This window comes from Engystomops pustulosus, chromosome 7 (assembly GCF_040894005.1).
Source record: "Engystomops pustulosus chromosome 7, aEngPut4.maternal, whole genome shotgun sequence".
Classification (NCBI taxonomy): Eukaryota; Metazoa; Chordata; class Amphibia; order Anura; family Leptodactylidae; genus Engystomops; species Engystomops pustulosus.
Window position 1 is genome coordinate 39,545,603 of NC_092417.1, and position 21,452 is coordinate 39,567,054.

At 40.6% G+C, this 21,452-nt stretch overlaps 1 protein-coding gene across 2 annotated transcripts in view; it reads right to left on the reverse strand.

Annotated features, from left to right (window-relative positions):
- Nucleotides 1-1,749: 1,749 nt before the first annotated feature.
- Nucleotides 1,750-21,452, reverse strand: part of SLC25A21 (solute carrier family 25 member 21) — a 206,144-nt gene continuing 186,441 nt past the window's right edge. For both annotated transcript variants that reach the window (XM_072115548.1, XM_072115547.1), the window contains exons 9-11: nt 8,308-8,489; nt 6,042-6,094; nt 1,750-2,765 (exon numbers count right to left, since the gene is read on the reverse strand). In XM_072115548.1, coding sequence (XP_071971649.1) covers nt 2,704-2,765; nt 6,042-6,094; nt 8,308-8,489 — 297 coding nt within the window. In that variant the 3' untranslated portion in view covers nt 1,750-2,703. The remainder of the gene's footprint in view (nt 2,766-6,041; nt 6,095-8,307; nt 8,490-21,452) is intronic.

The window sequence follows — 21,452 nt, forward strand, 5'->3', positions numbered from 1 at the left end:
TATGTAACCCAGGGACTGCCTATAGATAGATAGATAGATAGATAGATAGATAGAAATGAGATAGATAGATAGATAGATAGATATGAGATAGAAGATATATAGATACATAGATAGATAGATATGAGATAGATAGATAGATAGATAGATAGATAGATAGATAGATAGATAGATAGATAGATACATACATAGATAGATAGATAGATAGATAGATATGGATAGATAGATAGATAGATATGGATAGATATGAGATAGATAGATATGGATAGATATGAGATAGATAGATAGATAGATAGATAGATAGATAGATAGATAGATAGATAGATAGATAGATAGATAGATAGATACTGGATATATCGGTGAAAGGTAAAGGTGGAAGGACGTGCATGTCATAGCAATTCCTCAGTATAGTAAATGACTGCACAGTGAGAGTGAGGCGAGGGAGATGAGGGTGGCTGACACATAAACATGCTGGTAAATGGATCTGACACACAAGCCCACACAAGACTTATAAAAACAATCTCACCAACCTTTTATTGACCTCCCGTAGAGCATCAACAATGTTCACCCATTACAAAAAAAAAAGAGGAGTCAAAATACAGGTCATTATAGTGATGGGATATATCTTAAAGGGCATGTAAAGGGTTAGAAGAAATTGCTTGTTTGTTCAGAAAACAGCGCCACATCTGTCTCAAGGTTGTGTTCGGTATTACAGCTCAGCTCCAAACGAAACGGTCTGAGCTGCAATACCACATACAACCTGCAGACACCTGTGGTGCTCTTTTTTAGAGAAGGCTGCCCTATATTTTTAGCTTTTTAACCCCTCCTTTAATTTTCTAATCATAAACAATTATATGAAATTACAAGTTTAGAATCACATTTTTTCTTTCCTGTACCAGTGGCTGTATATAAGGTGTGTAACCACGTCCTGAGATGTACTCAAGTCATTGCATAGTTAAGTTTTATAGGGAGACCCTACTAATGTCCTGTATGATAGACGGAGCATCTCATTTAGAAATGTCAGGGTGAAAATTCAGCAGATGAAAGCAGATACTGCACATATAAAAAAAGGTATAAAAAAGATTTAATAGCTAAGATGCATCCTATCGGCTCTTTAGGCAGTAGCTCAGCATAAACTCCATGCCTGCTCCCTCTGCACACCCATCCCCCTACATAGTCCATCAATATCTGCTTGATGGTGATGGGGTGACAACAGCCCCCCCAAACCGGCCAGCAGTTTGGAATAAGCATGGATCACACAGAGCCATCTGATTGTGACTATATGCTATGCTACGGCCAAACAGTTGAGCTTAGTGAAGATCAGGTGCTTGACCCCCCCATTTATCAGATACTGATGGCCACCCCGCCCACTTAACAGATACTGATGGCCACCCCGCCCACTTAACAGATACTGATGGCCACCCCCCCCATTTATCAGATACTGATGGCCACCCCCCCATTTATCAGATACTAATGGCCACCCCCCATTTATCAGATACTGATGGCCACCACGCCCATTTATCAGATACTGATGGCCACCCCCCATTTATCAGATACCGATGGCCAGCCACCCCATTTATTAGATACTGATGGCCAGCCTCCCATTTGTCAGATACTGATGGACACCCCTCCCATTTATCAGATACTGATAGACACCCCTCCCATTTAACAGATACTGATGCCCCCCCCATTTATCAGATACTGATGCCCCCCCCCATTTATCAGATACTGATGGCCACCCCCCCATTTATCAGATACTGGTGGCCACCCCCCCATTTATCAGATACTGGTGGCCACCCCTCCCATTTATCAGATACTGATGGCCACCCTCCCATTTATCAGATACTGATGGCCAGCCTCCCATTTATCAGATACTGATGGCCAGCCTCCCATTTATCAGATACTGATGGCCAGCCTCCCATTTATCAGGTACTGATGGCCACCCCCCATTTATCAGATACTGGTGGCCACCCCTCCCATTTATCAGATACTGGTGGCCACCCCTCCCATTTATCAGATACTGATGGCCACCCCCCATTTATCAGATACGGATGGCCAGCCTCCTATTTGTCAGATACTGATGGCCTATGCTTCGGATAGCCCATCAATATACAATACTGAAAATATCCCTTTGGTTTAAGTGAAGATCAGTGTCACTAACTAGAAAAGCCTTAAAGGGGTTGGTCATATATACTATTTTCTCCCAACCCGGGCTGGATAGTTGGGTTTCCAAAATAGGTCCCATACACAATGCATCACACAGCAGCATCATACAATTACGTCTTCCAAGCCAATATATAATTAATGAGGGAGTGTCCATCATCCCCCACCATGACCCAAAGCTGATCTTCTGTGGGGATCCAGAAAGTTAGACCTCCACCATCATCCAGCTTACTAAGGAAACCTGTGACCACTACGGGGGTTCAACAAATCATGTACATCTTTTGTGAAAAAATTGGATAAATATTATTAGTGGAAGACCCACCTTCAATGTTTAAGCAAATAAGGGATTGGCGAAATTGGCAAATGGGGACCAACTTTATATTTTAAAAAATCGGACCCTCACCAATGAAATATTGGACCACCCCTAGAATATTCCACATGATTGCTTTGGTATATTCCATTAATTATATAAACATTTGAGCAGATTATTTTCCAGTAGATCTATTTCCGTGACGTGGTCCTCTGGCGTGGCTCTCCGGGGTGTCACCAATGCTTCTGCAGCCAGGCGTAGGAATACTCATACACCAACAGCATCACTGCTCCTCCTGAAATACAACACAACGGGGACGTGAGTTTTACTGAAGTCATTTATTTGCATGTTGTGGCCCATTGCTGACAATAGGAAGGGAATGTGGGAGAGGAAGAAAATACAGGTAACGCATACCAGACAAGAGGCCATGGGGGCAGGTTAATATCTGTCAAGACAATATGTACAGGTGATAAAAAAGAAGACGTGTGTTATGTACGTCTATAGGGCTGCCCTCGAAATCCCTAATACCTTGGGTAGGTCATGCCTAGGGCACACAGTGAGTGTCCTGGTACGTCCCTGTAGTTGTGACTTGTGTTCCAATGTGACATAGTGGGAAATAAGACGCCAAGTCCCTACCACTAACCTGCATTAAATCAGGTTATTCACGTCTTCCCGATTCCCTGATCCTCCAGTTGTGACCCCGCCTACAGCTTACAGGAAATGTTCAGAGAAGTCAACTCTACCAGGCAGCAGGAGTGTAACGGGGAACTGGGTGGTGCCTATTTACTTTATGGGTTTGTTTTTAAAAAATATTCTTTTGTTTTATTTTTTATTTTGTGCTGTAGTTGTTAGTACAGTATTATGCCAATCAAACCTGTTAGCAGGAATGTGATTTTTAGCTTATGACAGATTCCAATAGCCTATGCTAAGATTCTGAATAATTTCAGTAGTTTATATAAGTTTATTTCACATAACCTGGCTCCCCGCCTGCAGCATGTGTGTACCTGTTTCAGGCTCCTCTCCTCCACATTCACCACTCCCCCTCCCCACTTCCTGTCATGTGCAATGGGGAAGGGAAGAGGGTAGTGTGGAGGAGAGGAAAAAACGGATGAGGAGACACAGGCACACACAAGCTGTTCTGACCCTCCCCCAGAACTCGCCACATGCTGCTGGCAGGGAAACAGGTAATGTGAAACAAACTTATATAAAGTACTGAAATTATTCTGTTAAAAAAAAAAATCAGCATAGTAGAGGCTATAGGAACCTGTCACCATCTAAAAATCACATTCCCGGTGACAGCTTCACTTTATATACAAAATGTACTAAAATTATCATTTATTAAATAAGTTTTTAAAAAAATATATAAATCATTATTTTATTTCACAATTTGAGGTTGACGATGAGGTGGTATTTTCAGTCATAAAATTAGGAATACAACCAGAGGAATCAACCCTTCAAATATAATCTTTTGTGTGAAATCTTGCCCGCTTACCTATAAAAATCTCCACGAAAGTCAAGTGATAATGAGATGATAAGAGTCATATATAGCTAAGATGAGTCAGGTTTAGAGGCTGCAAGCAGGAGACATACGAGAGGCTCCCATCTTCAGTTCTATAGGACCACAATGTCATATTAAAGAGAACTCTCCTCATTCAGATCCGATCAGGCATGTGGTTCTGTAAGCTGCACAACTAGAGATACAGACAGGTAAAGAAATAGGTGGGAACAGGCTCTTTATCTGCAGCTCACATCCCCAACTATGTAAACGGTTTATGTTTAAAGAAAATCTACCATCAAAATCCATCATGATAAACCAGGGCTATTACTCATTCACAGTGGCATTACCAGAGCCCCTCCGTGCGGCAGCTTTACATGCTGTTACACTGTTCAGGAGCACTTCCCCCTCTCACTGCAGAAATTTCCTCTGCTGCAGTGAGATTACATTTGGCAGAGGGAGGGGTGAAGTGCTCAGGGAGCAGTGGGGGGTGGTAAGTGCAACAGTTTATGAAGCTACACACACACAGGGGTACTAGAAATGAATCATTAGCATAATTTTAAAAAGTTGATGTTAGAAGTAAGGAGGCTATGGATAACAATTATAAGAATATTACCGCAGTCACGGTGCCTTGACCTATGAGTAAGTGTTCATGGTTTAAACTGCTTGATTTTGATGATGGATTTTAAAAAATACCTGAATCTCTGGTCCTGTAGATCAGTGAAACACAAGCCCGTTGCCATCTGAAAGATTAGATTCTTATCTTTAATATGACACTATACTATAGAACCAAATATAAGGATATCTATAAAGATACTCCCCCTGCCTCCTCTAAACTTGACTCATCTCAGGCAAAATATGACTCTTTTCTGTTTATTTTTACATGATTTTAATAGAGATTTTTTTATTTGGTAGATTTCAAACAAATGAAGGGATTATAGAAAGAACATTTCATAACCTACCTGAGGGGAATAATAGTTTAATGAGGTAAAATCCGAGTCCTTTAAAGGTCTTATGCACCTCTATGGGTCTGTACAATGGTTATCCCTATATTATGCTGAACATGTAAAGCTAGTTGTATGGATCCAGTATGGGGGTCACAGGCAGGGTTGGCTTCAGGTTTCAGTAGGCGCTGCATTAAATATTCAGAAACTAAAACAGTCCCTAAAATATTCCCTACCAAACAGCCTGGTCATAGTTATTTTATATAAAGCCCCCTCATTATTATGGATTCCTTATGTACAGCCTTATGTGGGCCCCCCAGCAGCTCTGGGCCCCGGCACTTGCCTGGGCATGCCGGTCCTGGTCACAGGGAATCAGGTATAACTTTGGGCTGTAACTTTTCGTCACTTTTATTAAATCTGCCCCTACGGGCCAATAACATGGCTGCCTGAATGAGCCCTTGTGCACAATACAGCCCCCATCCTATCAGAGTAGACCACTCAGTCGGAAATACCCCATTACTCCTCCTGCAGTATAAACATCCGAGTAACCATACATCAGAATTTATGAGATCTCTGTGCTTTTACATCCCAGTTCATTATGTAACATTCTTGCAAACAGTGGAAAAAAATTTTTTTAAATCCATTCTCAAATAACCCGAGGTGTGCATTTAGTGGACAATGGAGAGCAAAATCCCAAAGCCTCTTGACAGTTACCAAACTGAACAAGTTTGCGCAATGCGACATTTGTGCCAAAAAATCAACCTGAAATTCTTGACTCTGACAAGGCACAAAGAAGCAAAAATGCAAAGCGAGAAAGTAGGTGTACACAGGTGGAGGAAGCTGCAACGCCTAACGCTACAAAGACTGGAGAAGTGGGTGAAGAAAACGCGGTCCTAGCTCTGGGTCTAGACCCGAACAGATGGAACAGTAAATTACTAAAGCTAAACGAAGCTATTAATCAGCTTGATACATAAACCGGTGGCTAATTGAGAATAATGTCCTGCAGCTTTCTGGTACAAAAATTGTAATTATAGAGCCGCAAATAATGATAACACCTAATAAAGATCCGATTACCGACTCTACAATGACTTCATATGCAACTGCTAACAAGGATAATTAGGACAGGAATTACCAGGCCCGAGCCGCATGATCTTCGGAAGAAGACCTTTGTAGAGCGCCAGGAACCTACAAGACATGGAAAACAGGTGTTAAGCATTATAAAAGTACAATAGTAATATAATAGTACTAAATAACGTAATCAATACAAGGAGAAAGAAACAGATTTAACTAATAATCAGTCAAAGAATATATATGATCGTGAACTGTAGAAACAGCTCATTTTACCAATTCTCTGATTCCCATTCTAAGAGTTACCAGGTTCCTTAAAGGGGTATTCCTCCCACAAAGACAAGATTCTTATATGTACTCAGGATAACAAAATAATACATTCTCTAATTCGATGTTATTAACAAAAATGCAGCATTTCATAGATATATGTCCAACCTGTCTCTATCAGTCCTGCTGTACACAATTTCAGTTGCCCCTAGACACGACTCTGTAACTTCTGACTTTAGGGTCAGGTGGCTACCATCTTGGATTTCTGTGGGACTCCGTGCTACTGAGTTTCTGTGTCTTTCTCCTCTGAGCCTGTAGCCCTGCCCCCTACATGGAGCTCAGAGACACACACTTAACACATCTTGCCAGCAAACTACAAGGAGATAAGTGATTTGGGGGAGGGGGAGGCAGGCACATATCTGTGAGATGTAGGAGTGCTGGCAGTGTAAAAGTCTGTCAGCCTCTGTGTAATAGGTATCTGGTGCATCTCTGATCTGTCTCATCTCTCTCTTTCTATGTGTCAGTGTGTTAGTACAATGTCAAAATCCAGATGAAAGTGTATATACACCTGTACCCTGATAATGTAACCACAGTGTCACCCCACAGAACTGGATAATGTGTCTGCTTAGAGAGTCTCTGCCCACAGCCTGAGATTTTACACTGAGCAGCCTAGAGAGTAATAGGTGCCTATCATAGGAAACTTTAGCAGGGTAAGTATAAGACCCTAATATATTATACTTAACTTGATCAAGTTTCCCGTTAGCTGCGGGGAGATGTGAGTTACGTGACTCCAGGGCAGCAGGACTTGGGGCTTTCTGTGATGACCTGTGTCCTGCTGGCTTCCTGTAGATGGAGGTGAGTCTGCACACCCCCTCAGTCTTAGCCAGTCCTACATCATGGGATGGAAGTGCATGCCAAGGACTTCCGCACATCTGAAGTAATGCCTGCACAACCCTCTTAATCCACTAGTAGTCAGAAGGACATGGTACATCATAGAATGTCCCTAGTCCTGCTGCGTCGGGGGTTCCCTGCCCTACGGGTCTTGGTGGTGAATGAGAAACTTTATCACAGTAAGTGTAATATGGGTGACCCTATAAGGGTCTTATACTAACCCTGTTTAAATTTTCTTTAAGTGGGTAACCCCTTTAATTACCTATAATACCTATATATTATACATTCACCAAAAGGCAGCATCATTGATAGCACCGTGATGTTTCTGTACAACACAAACACAGTCATAATCCAGTGACGTTGTTGGTGTATGAGTGAAATTGCACAGGTGTAAATTAGCCAGAACTGCATGCAAAATTAAGATGGAAAGTGTATAGGTAGAATTATTTTCCAAAAAAGTTGAGAGGGGAGGGGTTTGTTAACATATGCAAAGCACTTAAATTACTTTAGAGTTGGGGGGTAAGGAGGACTGGCCTGGTATTTAGCGGCCCACAACTTCAGTTTACAAAACTAAAGGGCAGGTTATAAAAATTAAAAATTAAACATGTAAGGACAATTTTTTCTCAAATAAAATGTGTTAAATTTGTCTGAGTGTTTCATTATTTAGGATGGGAACAGGCACTTATACAATGTTCAGTGGCCCAAACCCAACGTTGAGTCCCCACTAATATCGGATCTGTACCATATTCCAAAACATTTTGAAGATAAACAGAATTTAGTACTATAGTTACCATAAGCAACCCACCAGACTGGAAGGAAGAGTATGTAGAGGGCTAATTGCCTTCAATCAGCTCTGTCTACTCTAAGTGGCCATTAATTACCACCACTAAACTTACCAAATTGTGTAGAATTTTATTAGAAAATATATAGATAAAAGTCATCTAAACGAATGCAAAGCACTTAAATTACTTTAGAGTTATTTTTGGGTAAGAAGGACTGGCCCGGTTTTAGTGCAACAACCCAGGGCCCATTGCGGCTCACAACTTCAGTTTACAAAATTAAACGTCAGGTTATGCCAAATTGTGCAGAATTTTATTAAATAGAAAATAAAAAGTAGATCAAAGTAAGCAGAACGTAAGTAATAAAGATAATATCTGAAATAATCCTCACACCCTTCTTCCTTGTAAACTGTAACAATTGTCTTCCAACAGCTGCGATATTTAATGACTCCAGGTTCTGGCTGTGGCCCTTGAATCCGACTCTTGGCCACATCGAATGGGATGTTGATGATGGAAGCTAGCGTCCCAGAGGCCAAGCCGATTGTAAACTTCCTTAAGAACTCCAGCCTTGCATCCTAGATAAGCAACGACACATACAAAATCCAACGTAAAACAGCAAGAAATTTACATTGAGCGTTCCAAATTCTGGCACGGTTTTCCTCCTCCGAAAAACATCATCTCATAATTACAGTGATAGAGAGATTTAGAGGCTCAGGAAGATAACCGTGAAACCACAACTGGGTGGAGCCCTGCCAGCTCCTAAGTAGTGGTCTAATTTACAACGCTCTGGCTCCGAGTAGGAAAATCCTACAAACAGGTGGGTAAACTACGGAAAGATAAAATGGATCTCTCCGGAGCAAGCGAGACACCTTACTGCACCTGTACCGTACAATTAGGTGCACCTTTTAAAAGAAAAACAGCTCAAAGCTTAGCACGCCTTTGCCCGACCATTAATCCTGACCTCCGTATGGAGAAGAAAAAACACATCTCCTCATTGCCCCAACAAGGGCTTTCCACTGGGAGCAATACGGCCGTTAAGACGTTTTTCGTCTGGTTTAGGTGTTCTTCTACTAATGCGGTGTTTTCCTGCCTGTGTCGGTGGGGGAGATGTTATTTGCTCCGAGCCTCGTACGTGGCTTTAAGAGGATTCTGGGTAATGTGCCTTTAATCAGCAACCTGGCACCCAGCACAATGGGCTCCTTGCAGAGAGATGCGGGAGGATTTCCGCGGGTTGCAAAGATTCTTCCCTGACAATCCCATTGGCTCTGTTTTCGCACATGGTCCAAATCGCCTGTGGGCACATTTCCTCACACAGGATTCATAAATACAGTCCATAACGAGACTCTGGGTTTTCGGCATATGGGGATGATTTGTGTAATTGGCCTTTACAATGTACTTAGTATTACTGTATCAAAACACAAGAAACCTGAGTACTCTATTAGCTAATTGGCCAGAATATTTTACAAATGACAGCAAGAGCTTGAACCAGGAAGCCCACTAAAGCGTATGTATGTGTCCGCAAGACCCCCAAATGGTAAATTAAATAAAGGCGGAAAAAAAAAAAAAAGTAGGCACACACTCGCACATATAAGGCTGTCGCTGGCCTGCAGGTTTTTTCCACATTTCTTCTTAGATGTCGCAGATCTGTCAGCAGGAAATGTTCTCTCACTACTAAACTAACAAGCTCGCTGCGGTAATGCACTGCGGGGCCGTGCCCCTGAATTAAATAGCTTTTACCTACTGAAGGCATTAGGATATGGTTTAAAGGAACAGTCACACTCCTAGGAACATGAAAGCACCCAGCCATGTTACCCGAGCTTAAGATTTTAAACAATCAGATAATTATTTAAAGGTGGACATCAATCATTTTTTTTTTAACATTTTAATTAAAAGAATTAAAAAGATGAAAAAATATTGGCCCTTGATTCCGGGGGGGGGGGGGGGGGTAGATAGAATGACACTTAAAGTGTGCAGAAAAAAGTTGAAAGGAATTTTCTTAATTAAAAAAACAAAAACAGTCGAGAAAATTTTTTAGTTAATAATAACAAAAATATTAAAAGTAATAAATAATAACACTTTTTATTAAATTGTGAATTTATGTGATTATTATTATAGTTTTAGACTATGCATCTTATTATGAATTTATGTTAATGCTTTTATGTTGATTCAGTTTATAGTATATTACATTACATGGTGTTGATTTGTATTACATTACGGTTAGTATTTTTGGTTTATGGAATTTTGCATTGTAATGTATTGAATTCTGATATATATTATATTTGTTTATGTATTGTTTATTTGTGGTGTATTTCATTACATGTCATGTTGAATGTTAATGATTCATATTATGGTAAGTTAATTTATGCATTGTTTGGTAACACAATATTATTCAGTGAAAACTCTCTAGAAGACCACCCCTTTCAGAAGACCTCCTCCATAAGAGACCAATTAATACTTCAGTGTCTGATTTTTTTTCTATTATACTCTATGGAAGTCCCCCCTACCTCTAAATAAACAGACCACTATTGAAGACCAATTTTCTGAGCAAAATTGGGCAATATGCTTCGCGGTATTGTATTATAGTATATTTATTTTATTTTTTAATGTGAATTTTGATTCATTTTATGTTCATTTATGTATTGTTTATTTACAGAATATTATATTATATTGTATTAATATTATTGTATTTATTTCATCTTGGTTTACAGCAGGGGTCCCCAAACTTTTTACATAGGGGGACGTTCACGGTCCATCTCAGACCATTGGAGGGCCGGACTAAAGTTTAAAAATAAATAACGGTACACGTGACCGGATCCGTAATACACTGGGACCCCCCTCAATTAATTTATATACTGCACGCCCTTGTGAATTATTAATCATTAAATATACTGGGACCCCTCTCCATGAATTATTTTCCATACTGCCCCTCCATCATTAATTATTTCCTATGCTGCCCCCCACCATTAATTATTTCCTATGCTGCCCCTCCATCATTGATTATTCCCTATACTGCTCCTCCATCATTAATTATTTCCAATACTGCTCCTCCATCATTAATTATTTCCAATACTGCTCCTCCATCATTAATTATTTTAAATAATGCCCCCATAATTAATTATTTTTTTTATATCAGGGACCCCCGACCGCCAAAATCTATTTGCTGCTGGTTAACAATAATAAAAAAAAAACCTATACTCACCTCTGGCAGCGGCTCCCGTGTCTTCTTTCTTCGGGCTGCTGTCGGCCAGGAAGGGGTGCGCGGCCGCATGATGACAGCATCATGTGGCCGCGCACTCAGGTTCAAGGAGCGATGTGCGCGGGGGTTGTCTTCCGGCCACATCGCCCCACCTGCAATAATAGTGCTTGAGCGGCCACATCGACCACATTGAGCACTTTTCAGTGACGGGCAGGAGCTTCCTGTCCGGACGGAGGCTCCTGACCGACTGCCGGGGACCTCAGCAGGAGCCGCTGGCGCTCCGAGAGCTGGATGCGGGCCGTAGTTTGGGGACCACTGGTTTACAGCATACAGCATTATATTATGTTGATTTATAATATATTAAATTGACTTATGTATTGACCTACAGTATTTTATGTTTAATAACCGATTCATATGTTGACTAAAAGAATCAAATAAACGAAACATCTGGAAAAACTAATAAAATAAAAAATGAAGCTATGATTGGCTACTTCTGAATAGGCAAAAAAGTTTTTTTTTTTTTATATTGATAATTGATAAATGTAAATGTATGTATAACAAGTAACTGAGCGGCAATATTGTGGCAAATAAATAACTTTTTACAATAATTTTATGATTGGAAAACCGACCAATAAGCTTGTCTTATGAATTAAAGCCCAATTGGACAAATTATCAGATTTTTACACTATATTGGCTGAAATTTTACAAAGAAATATTATTTTAACAAATGGACTGATGGGTGTGGACTAAACGGACATATCGAATGACAGTAGAGGAAATATCAGAGCAGTATACTTTAGAGATGGTGTCCACAAATGTCAAAAACATATTTATGCTTTTGACATTATCTTTATTTATGACTTTTTATCTCTCTATTTTTTTTTATATAAATAATTTTTAGATCAGATGGTTTTTTACAATCCCATATTTACTATTATTTCCTATTGCTTATGCATATTACCCATATATACTCGAGTATAAGCCAACCCACATTTTAGCCGAGGCCCCTGATTTTACCACAAAAATCTGGTAAAACCTATATTTTTTTTAATCGAGTATAAGCTGAGTTTGGGTTTTCAGCACATTTTTTTGTGCTGAAAATCTAGGCTTATACTCAAGTATATTATTCCTTGAGATTCTGTAGGATATATATTATGGGTAGTTTTTTTTTTTATCCTAGTGTGTTTATTAATTGGACCTGAGGACGAGGACACATTAGTCCACTTCATAAAATTGGTAATCCTGGCTATTCTCTGGGCAGAGTACTATGAACGTAGCAAATCAGACCTGTCAGAAGAACCACCAGTTTCTCCTCAATTGGAGGATTTCCTGATTATATCTACTCACCAGTTAAATATCTGGTGATTCTGTGCTGGATTATCTCATACCCAGATTATTAGACTACAGTAATTAACTTTACTGTCTGTAGGATGCCGCACACCTTTACCTTGAGAAGTCGTTCCACAAAGAATTCAATCATCTCCATTGTTTTTCAGTAATTCTTACTTAACCCGGGAAATAAGATCCGATGAGGCGACAAATCTACAGCCTTAACGAAGTCAGTAAATGATCCATGGTTTGGCAGGAGATTTTCTGCTATAATTCACAGCATGTCGGGGGCTTTTGGGTTAATGTTAACCCCTACAGCCTTAGACTGTTGCATATAAACTGTGGTGCATTTGAAGGATTGGGTTAGATAATTGGTCTTTTATATTTTCTCATCATATATGTTTATTGCCATCTCCAGGGATGGCAGATGCCTAGTGAGTGGTACCCCAGAAAAGTAGTGGATTCTAATATAGGCGGTTTGGGGTCTAAGCCTTCTAGAGGGCTTATGGCCACCCAAACCACCCACAAAATTTTATATTCAGAAGGACCCTCAGCCTTGAAATCCTCGTACATCTGTTCCTGCTCTCAAAACACATGTACACAATAGTCATTTCAGGACCTTGGAAGGTCCTCCAGAGGTTCTGAAACCACAGATCCTTAAAGCAGCCAGAAGGGACGTATTCTCTATTCTCCAAGAAGCTGATTCTAGCACTATATGTAGGAAGTGATTAGAGACTTGTAGGGACTATAATATCCATACAGCCCAGGCCATGGCTGTTTTAATCTGCCCCCGAGTAGAACATGTCAGGATCAGGTGTAAATCTATCGCCTATACAGTATACGATACATTGTAACAATGTTAGAACTCAGCTGGTTCCAAATAGTTGGCAAATTTCAATGGTCATAGAGTGAGGAGAAACTAGGGTCTAGAATCACTTATTTTAGTGATCCTGGGACCCTAAGGGATCAGGGGGTTAAAGCCTGTCCTGGGGATAGGGAACCCATCGGGACTATTTGGAACACTAAACCACACACAAGTCCATAAGGACCAGTGGCACCATGTCTGAGACAACTCTCTATGAACCCTATCTGGGGCCCCTTTTACTTACATGAGATGGTGATCTCAGCACATATGAAGTGGTTAAGTAAAGCCGGAAATCACACTTTGGCGTTACGAAGGTGCAGCACATGTGCTCTTGCTGCAAACTGACGTAACAGTAGGCCGGTGTGCGGCAAGGATGTATGAGTAGAGATGAGCGGACCCATATTGTAGGTTCGGTTTCAGCGTTCGGTCGCTGAACATATTGGCTGCGGAGCAGTGAATCCAGTAAATTAACACCTCAGTCCATGACGATGATTGGTCAGGGTGTGCACAGTTAAAGCAGTGAAAACAAGGCCTACAAGAAAATGGCGCAAAAGCATTTTTTTTTAGTCAAGTTCATAGATAAGGGCACCAGGTCTATGACCCCTAGTACCTACAGCTCATTCTTTTATACATCTGGATGGAGACATCAGTATACACACACTCAGCCGTATAGTCTGGAGATTGGTTTTCTTGCTTCGAGGTATGGGGGATACAGTAGCCATTACCTTGTTACCCAACAGGTGACGGTCCGAGGGGTAGCTCTTTAACCAATAGACATTTAAGGCACATAGATATGATGAAAATATCTAGAAACAGCCCCTATACAGCCCCTATTCATCACATAACTGTAGTATGTACGGGAAGTGGCTTTGGAGAAACAAACCATGAAATAAGAAGGTTGTTTGCAGCATATTTGTACATAACAGAACAAAGGACAAATCCTCTAAGAACAAATAAATCCATAAAATACTTCATGTACAAGTCATTTACGAAGTAAAAGTGGGTAAACACAGAAGTTATTGTTTTTGTGATTTTCTTTTGTAAACTCATTAAGTAGGAAATGCTCTGTTTATAGAGATACCCAAATGATTCCGAAAAGGAACACGCACATTAGGGGAACTTCAAACTCACAGGATGTGTTTTTGGTGGTTATAAAACAGATACTTCCATTCTCTTATTTCGCCACTGACAAACAGAAACCCGCATGGAGGCATATGGCCGTATTGTTTATTTACACTGTGGTCTTACCGGGGATATGAATGCAGTTAGAGGAACATCGGATGATGTGAGAAAGTCTGTCTTGGGAACATTAAAAGTAGCCAACAAATACAGACTTTTAAAATTAATAGATATTATATCGTCTTAAAGGGATTGTACCACCAAATACAATTATTCCCTATCTACAAAGAGGATTAAGTGGGAATCACTGGGAATCCAACTGGTAGACCCCCATCGATCAGGGAACCTAAATACTTTCAGAATTCTCCATGTGAAGCAAGACGTGGTGGGCATATGTGAATGATACTCAGTTCAACTCTATGGCCCAAGCGATATCTTCATGCCCAGAAAGAACTTAGTAGGACTTCCAGTCCCTCATGCTCTCGAACGCCCTCCTAAGTCTTGCAGTCGTGAAGTGCCATCCACTTTTAAGACCACTGCTAACAATGGTACATATGACCCAGGGGCGTAACAAGGAGAGGCTGGGCCCCATAGCAGACTTATGAATGGAGCCCCATTCCCCCTTTAGAAAATATACATATTTGTATACTCATATACACACATTTCTACTTTCTTAAACACATACACACATTTATACACTCGCACACAAATTAATGCAGTGATATATACATTTATACACTTACACAGATCTGTCCCTGTAGCTGCTGATCACATGGGGGAAGTACACACCAGCAGGTAGAGATGAGAGATCCCTAGTCCTGACATTTTGCTGTGTTATCTGAGCTGCCGGTTCATGCTGTGTTCTGTGGAAGATGTGCACTGTTATTTACATATTGGGGCACATTTACTTACCCGGTCCCTGCACGATCCCCGATCGGGACTGTCCGAGGAGGATGAACTCCTGATCAGGTCCACCGGAGTTAACCGTCTTCTTCCCGATGTATGTAAGTGCATGGCTTGCGACACAACTTTTAAGTTAAATCCCGCGTTTTGTCGGATGCACATGCACATGTCGGATCATCCAATGGCCCACCCCCCCTATTTTGTGTCGCATGAAAGCCGGCGCAATTGCGCCAAAATCCCCTTTTAAGTCCCTGTCCCAGCGGTGCAAAGCGGAAATCGTCGGGCTTTCCGACGAAAGTGTGGTCCGTGCGGCCCTTAGAAAATGAGCCACATTATGTTGTAAGAAGTGTAGTATAATATGTTTATAATGGTGCACATCCACCATTTAATAGTGTGTCAGGTTTGAATGTTTGGGGCCCCTGACACTGCGGGCCCCATAGCAGCTGTAGTAATGCCCCTGATATCACCACCACTGCTGGGGACATGAGTATGGCACATTACTACTGCATGAAAATGCTCAAAGACTGGAAGCGACCACTGGAGCAATGAATTGAGAAATTGATTAATATGGGGGTAAAGAACACTAGGCTTGGAGACATATTAAGTAGTGTTAGGGACCACAATACTATTCTATATGTCTTATTATGCTCTTAAATACATCTGGTGAAGAATACAACCTGTGTTTTCATACACACAGATGAAAAAAATCATAGTATATTTTAGCCTATATTCAGGGGCGTAACTACAGCAGTAGAAGCCATAGCCGCCGCTATAGGGCCCGCAGTGTCAGGGGGCCCCATCATCTGATGAATGGAGGATGTGCGCCATTATATACATATTATGCTGTACATTGTACATACATATATATAACATATATGTGATCTATACATGCTGTATATGTGTGTTTGCTGTAGGTATATAGTGTGTAGTGTGTGTAGAAATGTGTGTGTATGAGTGAAGAACTAAATGTATGTTTATGTATATAGGTATATAAATGTGTGTAAATATGTATATTGTAATATGTATATTTTTAAGGAGGCCCCATTCAGAATTCTGCTATGGGGATCTGCCTCTACCTAGTTACGCTCCTGGCTAATTTATTAGAATCCTTGCAAATACTAACAATGAAAATCTCCCTGAGGGACACCCAAGGTAACACCAATATCTATACCTATGTGTTTCTACCCCCAGTATAAAGCCTATGGAAAACTGGGGAGATTGACAATTCACAACATAGGATTTGAAGAGCACCAAATAAATTCACCTTGTGTCATGCGCCGTTCGCTAGGCGTGACATAGTATAGTATATTTACTTATGCAATTTCAGCAGTTTGCTTAAGCTGCAGCTGATCACACATTTCTTCTCATATTGCAGGAAATGTGCGATATTACACACACGGATACAGTAGATTGCAAAAGCATACACGCCACTTCAACTTTTCCTCATTTTTGAAACGTTACAGCGATAAACCTAGATGTATTTTGTTGACATTTTATTTGATAGAAAAACACAAAGTATCAAGTATTTGTGAAGTGTAAAGAAAGTGATAAGTGCATTTGTAAATTCTTGCAAACGATAAAACTTATGTGTTCAGAAATGCCCAACCCTGATGATACACCCCCTTCCTATGTTGTAGGACCACCTTTAGCTGCCGCTTTGTTGGGGGATGTCTCCACCAGCTTTGCACTAAAGGCTGGAATGTTTGTCCATTCTTCTTTTAGCTTCAGCTCGGTCATATTGTGATAATTTGCCAGTACATCCACAGATTCTCAATGGGGTTAAGGTATGGACTCATGAAGCACATGAAAATGAATGGATGTAAACCTATTCCATTGTAGCGTTGGCTGTATGTTTAGGGTAATTGCCCTTCTGGAAGGTGATTCTACATCTTAGTCTCAAGTGTTTTACAGCATCTAATAAGTTTCCCCTGGAATTGCCATATATTTAGCGCCATCTTTTCATCAACTTGGAGCAACTTCCCCAGACCATGAAGAAAAGCCTCCCCTGAGCATGATGCGCCACCACCACCATCACAGTGGGGGTGCGTTGTTCAGGGTAGGTCTACGGTTGGCTTTTCTCCACACATAGAGGCACATTTACTTAGCCGATCCCTCAGAGTCCCTGAAAAGTGCATTGTCCGGCAACAATGCACTGTGCCGAGATTCACTAAGTTCGCATGTGTCACTTCCACGCTCAGATCCGATGGAGTTCCCCTTCTTCTTCCTGGTGCATGTAGGTGCATTGGTTGCGACACAATTTTAATCTTAAATCCCACGCTCAATCCGGAATCAGTCGGAACATCCGATGGGCCGCCCCCGATTTCTGTTGCATGAAAGCCGGCACCGCTGCGCCAAAACCCAATCACGTGCAACACAATCCCCTTCTAAATACCTGTCACAGCGGTGCAAATCCCAAAAATGTCTGGAAATCCGATGGAAATGTGATCCGGCGGACAATTTTAAATAAGCGCCAAAGTGTTTGGTATTTAGGCCAAAAAGTTGACTTCACTTCAATTTCCTTGGTCTCTTGTACATAACTTTTTGCAAATGGGACTTCTTGGCCGCTTTTCATTGTCTGGGCTGTCGGTTTAGGTGGACGACCATGTCTTGGTAGGTTACTAGATGTCCCATACTCCACCAATCTACCTGATGATGGATTGAACAGTGCTCTGTGAGATGTTCAGAGCTTGAGCTATTATTTAAAACCTATCCATGCAAAACACTTTCTATCCAAGTACTTTATTAGAGTTTATAGGGACTGAATATATATGGTCACCAAACTTTTCATTTTTTTTTTTAATTTTACGAAAATCATTTTCATAACTTGATGCATTGTGTTGCTCTATCAAATAAAATACATTCAAGTTTGTGGCTGTTACGTTAAAATATGAGTCAATGGCTGTGAAAACTTCTGCAACCCACTCATGTAAAATTCTGAATTCTAGGTTCTCTATTTGATGTAACAGGGTCATCCTAGCACTTACTGATGTGTTTATGCACTGATAGCAGTTTGATGGATTTATAGGGAAATTCTGCAGTATGATATTGTATTATATACTGTCAAAGTCTACCATTCAGAATCCATTCCAGCCATATCAATGGAAAGTTACCATCAAAGGGACAAACACTGTTCACAACTGCTTGACACGCTACCATTTTCCCTACTTAATAGTAACATAGTGGTAAATGAATAGGTTGGGTAATCATATGCACAGAATCCCCCGTTATACATTGCTAGATAGTTGTAGCTTTATTCTAACAATTACGATTCTGTAACTTTTCAGTGAGTCCTTTTTAATAGAGAATCTTGATACATTTTCCCAATTATTTGTGAAAATATACAATATGCTGGCACACCTCGCTCCCTTCCTCACTGGAGCAAATAAATAGTAGGAGCCCCATTGCCCAACTCAAAGCTTCTCTTATTTGAAACAAATTCCAAAACCGCAATCCAAATAAATGTAAGAAGGAGAAGGGCAGAGAAAAGAAAGATGCCTTTAAGAATCTTCATGAAAATGATGGATTATGATAACCTGAGGATGCCCGATGATCCCGTCTGATGGCAGAAGATAAACAGGGTTAGGTCGGAATAACATTGTGGTAGTAGAGACCTCCTGCTAAATCCCAGGTGTTCTCAGCTCCAGCCTCCGAAGTTCATTTATCATTGTACAGATAACACATTGAATATACAGACACAACAATAGGTACATTGCTGACGGACAGTCCACTTCATCTTCTCACATGTGTGGACCATATACAGAGCACACCTCAGTGAACTCTATGTATAGTATTACATACCAATAGGTCTTATACATTTTATGCCAAAACAGAGATTATCTGCTGCCACCCAGACATAGTCATTCATAAATGGTCACCCGTAACAACCCTTCTAGTCGGAGGAAAAGACTACACTTCTGGGATTTCTGCAAGCATGTCTATGTATTGCTCGTATTGTTCCATGAATTAGAGAAAGATTAAGTGCCTACTAATGTACTATATAATAAAGTGGCACTGTATGTATTTATAAACCTGGTTCTGGCACTGAATTTATGTACTAAGCTTGGTCCTGGTGCTATTTTTATGTATGAGCCTGGTTCTGGTGCTGTATTTTTATGTTAACCTAGGTTCTGGTGCTGTATTTATATACTGAGCTTGGCATAGGTACTGTATTCATGTACAAAGCCTGGTTCTGGTGCTGTATTTATATACTGAGCTTGGCATAGGTACTGTATTCATGTACAAAGCCTGGTTCTGGTGCTGTACTTATGCTCTGAGCTTGGTTTTGGTGTTGTATTTATGTACTAAGATAGGCTACAGTAATATATTTATGTACTGACGATGGTTCAGATGCTGTAGTTATGTACAGTAACCTACTAAGCTTGGTTCTGGTGCTGTATTTATGTATAAAAGCCTGGTTCTATTGCTGATGTTGTATTTATGTACCAAGCTTGCTTCTAGTAGAGTATTTATGTTCTGAGGTTAGTTTTTGGTGCTGTTTTTATAATGTTATATTTATGTACATTTATGCCACATGTTATTATACTCTGTATTTTATAATTAAATCAGGTTGATGGGGGAGGCCTATATTATAGTGAATTCAGGAAGTAGGCAATATTTCTATAAATTTTCTATTGAATTTGTGTGGTTTACTATTGAATAATTTAGTCAGCGGGAGGTATTTAGTTTATTGGGTACTCCGGTTTTCTCCCACACTTCAAAATCTGTGTGCGCTATATAAATAAAGGAATTATTATTATTATAAAGATGACTCCACTCCACAGCTATTCCTATTTGATTGAGAGTTCTAGTGACAAAAATCTGATCAGAACTTTTCTCTAATGGTGGGATCCCTAGTGATTGGCAGTACCGTATTTTTCAGAATATAAGGCGCACCTTCAATAAATGCCTGCTAAAATGTCTAGGTTCATATATAAGGCACACCTGATTATAAGGCGAACCTGATTATAAGGATGAATGACCAGCAGGTGGCAGAGCTGTGCACAGTTCAAGGCAGCTGTTGTCTGTAAGTACGGTTCATATATAAGGCGCATAGGATTATAAGGCGCACCTGATTATAAGGATGAATGACCAGCAGGTTGCAGACCTGTGCACAGTTCAAGGCAGCTGTTGTCTGTAAGTACGGTTCATATATAAGGTGCACCTTTGATTTCTGAGAGAATCAAAGGATTTTTTGTGCGCCATATAGTCCGAAAAATACAGTAATCTATGTGTAAACTGAGTGTTACATTTCAGCGCCACCATAGTTTAAACTGTGAATTACACAAATTAATGAATTGCCAGTGTAATGTAGGGATGGACAGGTCCTCCAGAGCAAGCCACTCTCCATCCCGGCCTATTGATAGGAGTCCTGAATCTATGATCCAGCTCTATTTACTCAGATGTCTAACAGATGACACATAAAATTGTTAAACTTGACAACACTTTTAAATGTAGCAACAGAAGATTGGAGCGTGTGTTACAAATGTCGGCCACGTCTGGCACTGTCAGGGTTAATAAAGCTAATCACAGTTAGCGCGAGCTCTGATTGCAGAGACAGATGGGCGGTCGGTGCCGTTTTTATGGCGTTTCAGAGGCTGGAGGGTTTATGGTAAATAGAGCCGAGGGTTTAGCTTCTCTATGGTCTGCTGAGGCCGAGCGAGCATATGAAAAACGATTCAGTATTTGCTGACTTCCAAGTCACACATGCCGATCCCATCAGTGACGCCCCCCTGGCTCAAAGACTTTTATTGTTTTTGGCAAAAATGACCTGCAAACAGCTTTAATTGGGATGCAAATTTAATGCCCAGTTTAAGGCTGCTGACAGCTCGATGCTTAGACGCTTCTCTCACATCTGGAAGTTTATCCTGCCCGCGATACGACAGCCACAAAGTGCAATAGTTCCAGGATACAAGTTTCTGCAAGTACTTCTTGGAAATGATAGCCTCTGCATTTTTTCTCCCGCGAGTCACCGGCTGATGGGGTGCTAGGTAGAAAACTGCATCAGAACCACATCCATGCCGGATAGGGATATCATGGAATATACTACATTATCCACACTCCTCCTAATGGTACATCACAAATACTTCAAAGTCCATCAACAACTGTGATAATGGGCACAAATATATG